This window comes from Macaca fascicularis, chromosome 4 (genome assembly GCF_037993035.2).
Source record: "Macaca fascicularis isolate 582-1 chromosome 4, T2T-MFA8v1.1".
NCBI classification, from domain to species: domain Eukaryota; kingdom Metazoa; phylum Chordata; class Mammalia; order Primates; family Cercopithecidae; genus Macaca; species Macaca fascicularis.
The window spans coordinates 154,442,664-154,455,639 of NC_088378.1; the positions used below are offsets into that span (position 1 = coordinate 154,442,664).

Genomic DNA, 12,976 nt, shown 5'->3' on the forward strand with positions numbered 1-12,976 from the left:
CCAACACCTCGATTTTTTTTTTTTTTTGAGATGGAGTCTCACTTTGTCACCAGGCTGGAGTGCAATGGCACAATCTCAGCTCACTACAACCTCCAACTCCCAGGTTCAAGCAATTCTCCTGCCTCAGCCTCCTCAGTAGCTGGACTACAGGTGCCCACCACCATGCCTGGCTAATTTTTGTATTTTTAGTGGAGACAGGGTCTCACCATGTTGGCCAGTATGGTCTCAATCTCTTGACCTTGTGGTCCGCCAACCTTGGCCTCCCAAAGTGCTGGGATTACAGGCATGAGCCACCGCATCTGGCCAACACCTTTTTAACCCAGTGAAACTCTGAGCAGAGAACCCAGCCACATCATGTCAGACCTCTGATCTACAGAAACTGAAGTAATAAATGTGTTGTTTTTAGATGCTCTTAAACATTAAAATAATGCTACGAGGTCCTGAGTTAGTTCATGCAAGATGTGGGTTCAAGTTCTAGCTTTGCCACTCACCTGCTATACGACCTGCACCATGTCTTCTAACCTGAGTCTCATCTCCCATCTGTATATTGGGGGTGTGGGGTGTGAATAGTAGTATCTACTTTCTAGAGTAGTATGAAGAGCAAAAGGAAACACTTAGCATACTATAAGGCATTATGTAAATACTAAGTTTTTACCATAAACCTTCCCCCCAAAATCAATGGGTTGATATAAATTCTGCATTTCTCTTCACATATTCCCCTCATTTTAATGAAGCATAAACTTAGATCACTATTTTGTGAAATACTTGTTAAACAATGACATAGGATTTTTTTTAAAACCTAAAAAGAAAATACATTTACTGAGGGGATCATGTCTCTCTCAATACAGACAAGCTTGAAATGTATTTCAGGACTACCCTCCTCCTGCCCCAACTGTGTCCCCTCTTCTCCTCTCGGAACAATGACTGGCTAAAAACTGATTGCCTCGGCAGGGCGCAGTGGCTCATGCCTGTAATGTCAGCACTTTGGGAGGCCGAGGCAGATGAATCACTTGGGGCCAGCAGTTCAAGACCAGCCTGGCCAACATGGTGAAGCCCTGTCTCTACTAAAAATACAAAAATTAGCTGGGTGTGGTGGCGCACGCCTGTAGTCCCAGCTACTCGGGAGGCTGAGGCAGAAGAATTGCTTGAACCCAGGAGGCGGAGTTTGCAGTGAGCAGAGATAGCACCACTGCACTCCAGCCTGGGCGACAGAGAGAGACCGTCTCAAAACAAACAAACAAACAAAAAACGGATCAACTACACTTACGGCTGCAAGCACACTTATGTCAGTGGCTCGCTCTCCTCACACCCCCCTAACAACCAACACTTAGAAGCACTTTGACATTCGGGATTTTATTGGATCCACCTAAGCCTGACCTGAGATAGGGATGAAATGACACTATACAATAAAGGGCTGGCCCCAGACCATACCACCAGTCAAGAACACAGCCAGGCCTAGAGCTGAAGCCATCTTATTGCCAGCTGGGTGTCTGCCTCCAACCGCACACCACCTGGATTGGCAGAGGGCCGGGAGGACAGAGGACGCTGCGCACTTGTTCTGTGGCCAGGGTGGCACCAGGTTTGCCAGCCCTCTCCCAGCACCCTGTTCACATGTCCTGGTGGTGCCAAAGTCCCAGGGCCAGGCTGGAATTCAGGACACACCACGCAGGGTGGTACGTGGATCTCTGAACTTGTTTTAAAATGAATTGGCTTGTCTTCAAAACGCAGGTCAAAGCTGATCAATAATCAGAAGTCCCACAACTTGTCTCAAAAATACCTTCACGTTCATTTTATCTGAATGTGTTCAGTGCTATTGATGTTAACCATCCCTCCACTCCCCACAAAAGAAAACAGATCTTCTTGAATCATGTCAGGTCCTTAAGGAACTACAAGATAAAACGACCAACATTCGACTTAATTTCCTTCTCCTCCAAAGCCTGAATTCCATATTTAACATCTTAAAAGCAAAACTGAGGGCAAATACAGCACTGACAAAAATCGCAAATCATAAAGGCAGAAAATGGGATTGAAAGGACTTCTTTATGGATGAGAAATTAAGTTCATTATTTGGAGTCCCCTTTCTAGCTTCTGAAACTGCCAATTGATTTATTTAATGGTAGGCTACAAATATACATTTGAGTACAAATTAGTAATGTTAAGAAGAAAGGAGTTAGATCTGAGTTAACAGTCCCTTTGAGTCTTGATTGGAACTTCTGAGAATGTACTTTGTAGAGGAGAGGCAAGCACTGGGGCATTTGGGGTGAGTATATAGATTCAGCTATAATTCTGCTTCCAATATTAGCAAGTCAGATGCAGACCACTGTGTTATCTTTCTAATTACCTTCCACCTCCTGTCCTTCTCTAGCCAAACCTAAAGGAGTGAGGTGAGGGGATCTCAGGGGTACCCACCAAAACACAGCCTCTAAGTGATGATTTGAAATAGTATGTTCTTACGTACATCTCCACTGATACAGATAAATGAGAGGGTACTACGTTCTCTTGGGACTCACAGATTTGGGAGTGAAAGACTCAAAATTACTAATGAAAGAGCATTATAGAACTTTCAAGTCCTAGTGCATTCTTTTCCCGGCTGTCACTCATCATTATGACTCTTAGCAAGACATGAATACAAAACATTGCTTTCTCCATAAAATGGATCTAATCTGCTCCATTTATCTCAAAGGATTGTTCTCAAAAGTTCTTTAGTTTACATAAAAATATACAAATAAAACATTATAATTGCTATGAACACATTTAAGCAGATTTGTTTCCTTTTTCTCATAGAGTTGGGCATTATCTTTAGGGTCTAAAGAAAACTAGATTTATTATCTAACAAATGAAAATAATTGAATTACAGAAAAACCTAATTATTATTCTCCTCCAAATCACCAGATTCATAATTTACATTGCAATGAGTTTCCTGGTTAGGGCACTGATTAAAATCACTGCTATATAAAATGGTTCATTCAATATTTCTTTGGGAATGCAAATTCAAGTTTAGCAAACAATAAGCACACTTTCAAAATGAAATAATGTTGACATTCTAGGAGATGATTAAGAAAATTAAGAAACCACAACCCAAAAGTGTTTTTAAATGATCTTATTGATTTCCTCAAAACTGAATGATTAGAAAATGAAATTTGAATTGTACGTCAATTGTAAACCTTTGTATGCAGGTACCATTTTAGAAGCATCTCGCCTTCAATAAAAAGGCTTCTACACCAGTACAGGAGAGTGAGCTTTCGGTTTTGTAGAAACACAAGCTCTAGTTGTTAAGTAATCTTTGGCGCCCAACTTAAGGCCTGCCTTGAATACTAATTCAAATGGAAATGACCTTAACACTCTAAATCCTTTGTTAAAAAATCGTAACAAGGAAACACATTCCTCTACCCTTTTGGAAGGTTAGAACTGACCTTAGCATTTAGTCCAAACTTCATTTTACAGAACAAACGGCTTTGACACTTGGCAGCATTTTTTATTAGAATGATCAAAGATCTGTATTATTCGTTATTTCTCTGGATAATGATCAATTCCTGTGCACGGGCAGTGTGAACTACCACACCTACAAAGAAGAAAGTGTGTAACAAAGACATTACATTTACCCCCGCCCCACCTTTTTTTTTGTTTTTTTGGTTTTTTTTGAGACGGAGTTTCGCTCTTGCTGCCCAGGCTGGAGTGCAATGGCACAATCTTGGCTCACCGCAACCTCCACCTCCCAGGTTCAAGCAGTTCTCCTGCCTCAGCCTCCCAAGTAGCTGGGATTACAGGCATGCGCCACCACGCCCAGCTAATTTTTTTGTATTTTTAGTAGAGACAGGGTTCTAATTTTTGTGTGTTTTTAGTAGCAATGGGGTTTTACCATGTTGGCCAGGCAGGTCTCGAACTCCTGACCTCAGGTGATCTGCCCACTTTGGCCTCCCGAAGTGCTGGGATTACAGGCGTGAGCTACCACACCCACCTGGCCCCATTTCTTTTAAGAAGTAAAGTAGCAAGAGTTATTTCCATAGATGGTATTGCAAATTCTGGTACATTTTGTAAATTCAGAACCTAGGATTTAACAGTGACTTGGTTGGTTCTTAGAGGATAAAATTGAACATGCTTAGAATTGTGCAGCGCAACAAAGGTTAACACAATTGATTTCCTGCTCACATTTATTGTGGCTAGAGAGCCTATTTTCTTCTCCAAAAATTGGAAAAATATAACACAATAGCAATTTTAAAAATACATAAAACTTCCCAGATCATGACATGAGACATAATAGCCTGTATATATCAATTGTGATCGCTTTATAAAATGTCATTCATCTAATGCATTTCTGAAATTGCCCTTAAAGCTACACATACACACATGACTCTATATCACATAAAGGCATCCATCCATGAACAGAAAGAAAAGTCTTTTATAAGTACTGTGTAGGGAAGGCTAAAGTAATACATACTTAGATTCAGAATAATTTTTAAGAAAAAACGTGGGGTTCCAAGAAACGGTGATTTACATTCAAATGAACATGTACATTTGCAAACCTGGATAAGTAATATTTTCATGAAGCACGCTACTAGAAAATTCACACTGAATTATTTGTTTTTCAAAGGCCTCTTTCAAAGTACAGACTCCAAGTCCAAAGCAAATACCCACAGCATGAACAAATAGGATGCCTAAGATTCTAACATTTGCTTCTGCATGGCTTTCCTCCTCACTTCCCTACTTCATAACAAGAAAAAATTTCCTAGATGGGACAATGGTAAGATGTTGTGCTAATACATTCCATAGGATTTCTGGATGCTGGACTATTACATCCAGGTTACAATTTGGGGATGGATTTTTTATATCTATTGCAAATGGACTACACTCCAAACACAAAAAGATTCCTGCCATAGCAGAGAATCCAAATATCCCTAATACAGAAAGAGAATCATTCAGAAAGGACAAAGCTGGCAGACTGAGAAAGGAGGCAAGAGTAAACTCTGTCACTGGCCAATTATCTAAAACAAGAATAGCAGCCTCTGTTATCAAAGTTGCCAGTTAAAATTGTCAGCTGTCAGGCACAGTGACACACACCTGTAATCCCAACACTTTGGGAGGCCAAGGTGGGTGGATCGCTTAAGCCCAGGAGTTTAAGACAAGCCTGGGCAACACAGAGAAACTCCATCTCTACAAAAAATACAAAACTTAGCCAGGTGTGGTGGTGTGTGCCTGTAGTCCCAGCTGCTCAGGAGGCTAAGGTGGGAGGAATGCTTGAGCCCAGGAGGTAGGGGTTCTGTGAACCATGATCATGCCACTGCACTCCAGCCTGGGTGACAAAGGGAGACCCTGTCCAAAAAAACAAAAAGTTGCCAGCTGTCTTCTCTATAAACAGTCTCTAGATTGGTTTGCATCATGCCCTTTGATGCACCAGATATGTTTAACCAACCTAGTTTTGTTGATTCTGACAATCTCACACATTTAAGAATTTACCATTTTTCAGGCACTTTTCAACGTTAAAAAAAATTAAATCCAGTTATTGAAAATCAGTTTGACAAACAACCCCCACTCCGTAGCCCTGGCCAAAAAAAATAAGCAGCTAATTCGGTGATACGATCTCTGTAAGGCGGCAAATTCCTTCAATTTTCCAAGGAAATAGCATATATATTTTCTTCCATCTTAACTCCAAATTTGGGACCTCTTCCTCTGGTAACACAGTATTTTATGTTACTTGAAATCAGCCCCCATTTAAAAGACTCTTTGTGGCACCAAGCTTAAAGAGTTTACTGACAGAGGACATCGCCACTATTAACATTCTTGTTACAAAAATTCAGTTTCAGTTGAGTTCCCCTGAGCAGTTATAAATGCCTTTTACCTATAATGAGGCAGTAGGCTATGTGTAAAACAAAGCAAAGAACTGTTCAAATATATGTAAATCTATAATTATACTAACATGAACTACACTGATAGAAGACAGTGTTTTTTTCTCTGAAATATTTAGAGTTTCAAAAGAAAAAGACACAATATTAAGAAATTTCTAATAGATGATTAAAAAGGATTTTGGTTGGTTGCCATTCCCAGGTTTTCCCAGAGTTCTCATCTATGTTCTATACAATGTGTAAATTAAAATGTACATGACCAATTGATGTACTACACATACATCAGATATCAATATATACACGTGAATTAAAGTTCCTTAAATATACACATCCCCACTTAGGATATATCCTATTACATAGGCAAAGCATCATCCTTTAATAATAGGTCCAAGATAGCAGCAATTTGATATTCTATTACCCAGTTACCTCAGAAAATATAGATCCTGAATAGTTCCTGATATGGTACCTGGCTTCAAGAACTCTACAGTAACATTTAGCATAGGTCTCATGAAGCACCAGGCTACACTGTCAATAGCAATTATATAATCCTGTCATTGGAGAAAAGGTTTTATCCTTTCAAAACCTCGTTATTCAAATCTGACTAAGGGTATAATGGAAAAAATAAGTCACAATGAGGTGATATATAAATTTAAACTAAAGTATATAAAGCATTTCTGTTTTATTTCTTACATGTTTTTGTTGCTGTTTTATCAGTGCCTTGTAACAAAGTATTCAGACTGTCCTAACAGATGCTGAAACAGCAATAATAAATTATGCTGAGAAAAGAGCTGCTCTGTGTTTGAAAATATGTAAATGACTCGGTTATCAATTAGTGTTTTTACAAACAGAGATGGCAGGATATTGTACTAAGTACTGTTTTAAAAGAGTTATGAGTCTATACCCTTGGGTAAGTTATGAACTTACAACCAAAATTCACATATATAATATGCAAAAAATCTTTAGGCAGATTTACAATAAACCATTTCAGTCACAGAAGGATAGAATGGCTCTTAAGTAAACATTTATTTTGTGTGTACTATTGGGTGTATCCATGCATGCTCAATGGATAGAAATTACAGGCAGGCTGCAAGTCACATGGATTCTAGATGTACATAATATACACTTTAATATTTACTCTCCATGTGTACTCTTAGGCCCGATTCCAAATCTACTGGGTATGTGAACACAGATCCTGAGAAAGGTCCCAGTTATCTATGACGGAAGTTTTGAAACTCTACCACTCTACCCGTATTTCATATGAAACAATTTTGTAGATCACAGCTACCGGCTGTAAGGGACAAATTGGCCAACTTAGAAAACTTACATTTGCCAAGGGAGAGACACTAAATTAGAACATATTGTTTAACAGGCTGCAACTCTTTTACTGGGAAGGGGCAACTCCCCCTGCACAGCAGTTTCTCCTGCTTGAAGCTGAGATCACACAAAGAGAACCCTATTGTGTTTCTGCCAAATCACAGCGGGAACACTGGGGACAGCACACCCAGTAGCCAGCAGAGGCACAACCACCATATCAACTGCTGAGATCAGCAGCCCGCTTTACAGCTCCTATGAGGATTTCTCGTCACACAGTCTTATCCTTCTCCTCATCAGGTTTCCCCTGTGTTTCTCGTGGTAGTCAAATCAACACAGAACAGGCTCTGGCTTCTTGGTTATCTTGTATGTTGCCAACCATGACAACACGCTTGTTATATCAAATGTTCCCTCAAGCTCCGTGAATTTGGCTGGAAGTTGAACAGTCCAGTGAGATCCTTTGGAAGATAAAATGGTATGTGCATTCATCTCAAGCAACCCCAAAGCTCCTGACATGCTCCATAGACACAGCTGGACTGTTGAGCCCAGTTCTTGTTACACAGGAACGCTCACACCCAGGACTTGGCCTTTCCTGATGCTGAAGGCGGGCAGGCAAGTTCGAAGTCTGGGCACAGAGGCACTTTCAAAGTTGGCAAGGAGAAGGAGGCAAGGTCACTAAATGGGGCTTCATCACTGTGCCATCTCACGTAACTCACACATCTGGGGCAAACGAACACGGAGATCTTTAGGTTGTGGACGGGTCATGCTTTTTCTTCTTGCCCCGACAGGACTTGCAGACACAACAGATTATACATGGGGAGGCCAGGAGTAACAAGGGTGAAGTAACCAAGGCAATGATGCCCAAGCCTACGAGAATCCCCACCACCTGGAAATTTCAAAGAAAAGCATATTTCAGCAATTAAGTCTTTCAATATGTATACTTATTCCAACTATACTATCTGCTGTGGGCCAAATGTTTGTGTCCCCCTGAAGCTCATATGTTGAAACCTTAAATTCCCGATGTGATGGTATTTGGAGACGAGGCCTTTATAAGCTAGTTGGTTTATGAAGGCAGGGCCCTCACGATGGGATTGGTGCTCTTACGAGAACACATGCCAGAGAGCTTGCTTCCTTTCTCTAGGCTCTATGCCATGTGAAGACACAGCAAAAAAAAAATGGCCATCTTCAAACCAGGAAGAGAGCCCTTGCTAGGACATGACCATGCTGTCACCTGAACCTCAGACTTCTCAGCCTCCAGAACTATGAGAAGTAAATTTCTGTTCTTTAAGCCTCCCAGTCTATGGTCATTTGTTATAGCAGCCTGAACAAGACATCATCTCAGGCACATAGAACAGTTACATTTCTGGGATCTTTCAGCTAGTGCCCAGGATTGATCTGAATTGGAGAGAAGCCAGAGAGATACAAAGGACCACATCAAGGATGGAAACCATCCAAATGCCAACTCAAGCTGTCGCAAGCTCAGGATAGTCATGAATTATCAGTGTTGGTGCTCTCTCTACCTGAATTTCCTCAACTAGCTCATGGGGATGTTAATGATTACTAGGATATTAGCACTGACTCCATCCAAAGGAACACGACCTTTAATAAATATAAAACACTATTAAACATAAACCATGACTCCTTTTGAACCTGCCACATAAACACACAATGGCATCTACAGAGGGATCTAAGCCCCAGGAAGGGCTCACAGGGTTTCAGAGCACTGCCTGATATGGTTTGGCTGTGTCCCCACCCAAATCTCATCTTGAATTGCAATAATCCCCATGTGTCAAGGGCAGGGCCAGGTGGAGGTAATTGAATCATGGGGGTGGTTTCCCCCATACTGTTCTTGTGGTAGTGAATAAGTTTCATGAGACGTGATGGTTTTATAAATGGGAGTTCCCCTGCACAAGCTCTCTCACCTGCCGCCATTTACGATGTGACTTTGCTCCTCCTCTGCCTTCTGCCGTGACTGTGAGGCCTCCCCAGCCATGTGGAATTGTGAGTCCATTAAACCCCTTTCCTTAATAACTAGCTTAGTCTCAGGTATGTCTTTATTAGTAGTGTGAGAACAGACTAATACACTACCTTTGAAAGGTAATATGCCTTAAAGGGCTTTAGGAAAGTCATTCCACTGTTTCTCAAGAGGAAAGAATATCTGCCTGCATTCTGCATGTCACTGTTGATTGCCTGGCAGCTCTGGTGCCCCTGCTCCTCCACTTGTCCTTAAGGAGACCGTGCTCATGAATTAACTTTAGGTAGTTACCCCATTACTTTTCCCTAGTCCTGCCCTGGCACTCTCCAGAAGCTCCCAGGCTGAGATGGGACCTCCCAGGAGGGAACAGTGCAGGGAAGAGGAAGAGGGGGGCTCTTTAAGCCATCACGGTTTTGGTTTATGTCACGCTCCCTGTAAGGTCAGGGTACCTGTGTTCGGTTCCACATCACTGACGCTCTTGAGTGGCCAAGTTTATTCCTGCATGGCCCTTTGTCATAATGTCTGAGGAAAATGTCATTCTGAAAAATAAAAAGATTGGTTTCAGTAAATATGCAGTTTTAAATTGAGAAATGAATACAAACCACATCAGATCACCAAATGGAAGGCAAAGTTTTTCTCTGGTGATATCAGTGACTCCCTCTAGAATTCCAAGCCCATAATCTTTATCTTGGTAGTTATGTAAATCACCAAGTGAAAACAGATCATAATCAATAAGAATCTCAATTAATTTTAAGAAAGAAAAAAAAGAAAAAAGAGTAGTAATGACCTGACTACTTATCTTAGCAAGGCGGCTCTGGCAGAGGTCCAGTGGAATGGGAAGACCAGGAACAAGGTAGCTGAAAGGCTGGCGTGGCAAACCAGGAGAGAGAACACACCAGTGACTGAGGACGGATGGAGAAGAGGAAGTTACAGTCCTAAGATATTAAGAAAGTAACTAGAGAGAAACAAGGAGAAGCAATCACAGAGAAGGGAAAGTGGTTGGGTTGAAAGAAGGCAGTGGCTTTATTGAGAGAAGTGACAACACAGAGATGGAGTTTGTTGGGAAGGTAAGTTTGGACATGTTGAACTTGAGAGATGGTTGAGACATCCAAGCAGGGCTGTTCAAAAAGTTCATCATGGGCCGGGCGCGGTGGCTCACGCCTGTAATCCCAGCACTTTGGGAGGCCGAGGCGGGAGGATCACAAGGTCAGGAGATCAAGACCACGGTGAAACCCCGTCTCTACAAAAAATACAAAAAAATTAGCCGGGCGCGGTGGCGGGTGCCTGTAGTCCCAGCTACTTGGGAGGCTGAGGCAGGAGAATGGCAGGAACCCGGGAGGCGGAGCTTGCAGTGAGCCGAGATCGCGCCACTGCACTCTAGCCGGGGGACAGAGCGAGACTCTGTCTCAAAAAAAAAAAAACAAAAACAAAAACAAAAAGTTCATCATATAGAACTACACTGAAAAAACAAAAACAAAAATAAAAACAAAACTTGAACCTCAGCAGAGAAATTAGCTCAGGGTCCAAATTAGGTGTAGATAATCTATCTAATAGTCTGTTCATTAGACAAATGGAGAAAGGGCTCTCAATTGGGCATCAGTGTACGTGGGACAGAAGAAACCATAGAAGAGACTGAGATTAACTAGGAAGAGGGCTAAACTGAGAAGCAAAGAGGCTGCTGAACACAGGCATTTAAGACTGGGTCAAAGAAGAGGCTAGAAAGGGAACTGGGATATGACCAGAAAGGTAGAAGAGAAACCAACAGAGGTAATATCACTGAAATGGATGTGGTCAAGATGTTAAATGCAGCAGAGAATCTAGGTACACTAAGAACAAGTATTATTGGATTCTGCCAGTAAGAAATCACTCAAAATCTGGGAAAGGGGTACAGTCGGGGTATGACTACATGGCCATCCGCGCACATTGCAGTGTTTGGAAGGTAAGTAATGTCAGTAGCAAGAGGTGATTAGGCTTTTTTTGAAGCTTGGCTTCTAAAGGAAAGATAAATAGAGGGGTAGTAAGGAAAAGATGCAGGCTTTAAGAAAAACGTTTACTTGTGTTAACGTTTAAATGTGACACAGTCGAATGCATGGATATGCTGAGAGAGTGTAGAGTGGAAATTGAAACCACAGGAGAGGAAAGAGATAACTGAACAGCTCAAGTCTCTAAGGCTATGGACAGGAATAGAATTCTAAAGCAGACAATTAAGCATAACTCATCCTCTGAAACTACAGGGGTGAGAATCAAGGCAGGAACAAGCTCAACTCCAACAACACTCAAAATTCCTGTTTCGTGTCGGTCTCAGGCCTGGATTTTAGACAGTCACCCCTGTCCTGGTCCCAGGCTCTCCCACTTTTCTATAAACAGAGATCCACAACATCATCTGATGTAGAACTCCACTTGCGTAGAGAAAAACATAATTACCAACAATCCAATGCCCCTGGCTAAAACTGAAAATGAGATCTTAGAAAACAGTCACCAGAAAAAAGATGCTTCAACATTTGAAGTATGTGTATTCAGCCATTTAACATCTGCACCATTTTATCTCCAGAACCAGAACAGCACAAGAGACAGAACAGCATGTTCTTTGTAACACCATCCCCCAAACACATTTCAGCCAAAGGATGGAGATCTGGTGCACATAATTGTTCCCTTATACTCTGGCCTCCTAAAGAGAACCTCATGGGCTCGGCCTCCTTGTGGATATGAACCCAATTAATAATCTGGTGAAACCTGAAGGAAAACAAACAAAAAAAAAACTGTTTTTCACTTGTAATGCATGTGTAATGTACAGTCAATAAAATCCTCATCCAGAATATCACTCATTTAGGTGCATGCTAGGTCTTAAATATCAAACAAAATTGTAACTCAAGGGCCTATGACAAATCAATTTCTAAATGGAAAATATATCTTCCAACCTGAGCTGCTGAACTTCTAGAGTCTAAAATGTCCATTTTCTTCCCCCCAGTTCATACCTCTTCTTAAATCACTAAGATGGAGGTTATTATTATTATTCATACATGTCATCTTACACAACATATCAAGTTTTCAGTTAAAAATCAAGCAGGTGGTGGCCAGCAGACATTACATGCTAACTGCACACTCACTACTCACTAAGCTTGTCTGAACTAAAGCACTACACAAATCACTTGTTGGATTAAAGCAAATCAAGCAATCAAAACAAAGAGTGAGAAAAGAATAGCAACTCAATGGTAACTGAGGGCTTACACTGATATGGACATATTTCAGAGGTCCAAATTGCCAAAACAGAGTGTTATCTACAAACAACTTATGCTACCCCAAACTTTAAAAGACCAGAAGTGAAGTAAGACCAACTCACTAACCCTTCACACTGCATTTTTAACTCTGAAGTTACCATTAGCCTTGGCACAGGGCTGAATAAAACTGCACCTGAATGTGAGAAGACTTGATTCATGAATGGTGAGAAAAAATTAAGCCACGCCCCTTGATCTGGGAAGGGAACACTGTCAAAACAGTAGTGATAATGCTGCATGCCCATGAACAAAAGAAGAGAGAGAGACAGAGAGAGAGCACGTGCATGAGGGAGAGAAGAGAGAGAGAGAGAGAGAGAGAGAGAGCATGAGGGAGAGAAGAGAGTTAAGAGACACCATTGATTTGAACCATTTTCCTTTAAATTCAAAAAGAAGAAAAAAACCTAATAGTGGTAGGCAGAATAACTACCTCCCAAAGATATCATGGCCTAATCCCCAGAATCTGTGAATGTGTTACCCTATATGACAAGAGGGATTCTGCAAGTATGATTAAATTAAGAACCCTGAGATAAAGGAGATTATCCTACATTATCCTGATAGGCCCAATCTCATCACAT

General features: G+C 41.2%; 1 protein-coding gene across 2 annotated transcripts in view; it reads right to left on the reverse strand.

Moving 5' to 3' along the window:
- Window positions 1-4,133: 4,133 nt before the first annotated feature.
- Window positions 4,134-12,976, reverse strand: part of RNF144B (ring finger protein 144B) — a 190,059-nt gene continuing 181,216 nt past the window's right edge. For both annotated transcript variants that reach the window (XM_005553941.4, XM_005553940.4), the window contains exons 7-8: window positions 9,576-9,665; window positions 4,134-8,037 (exon numbers count right to left, since the gene is read on the reverse strand). In XM_005553941.4, the coding sequence (XP_005553998.2) occupies window positions 7,897-8,037; window positions 9,576-9,665 (231 nt within the window). In that variant the 3' untranslated portion in view covers window positions 4,134-7,896. The remainder of the gene's footprint in view (window positions 8,038-9,575; window positions 9,666-12,976) is intronic.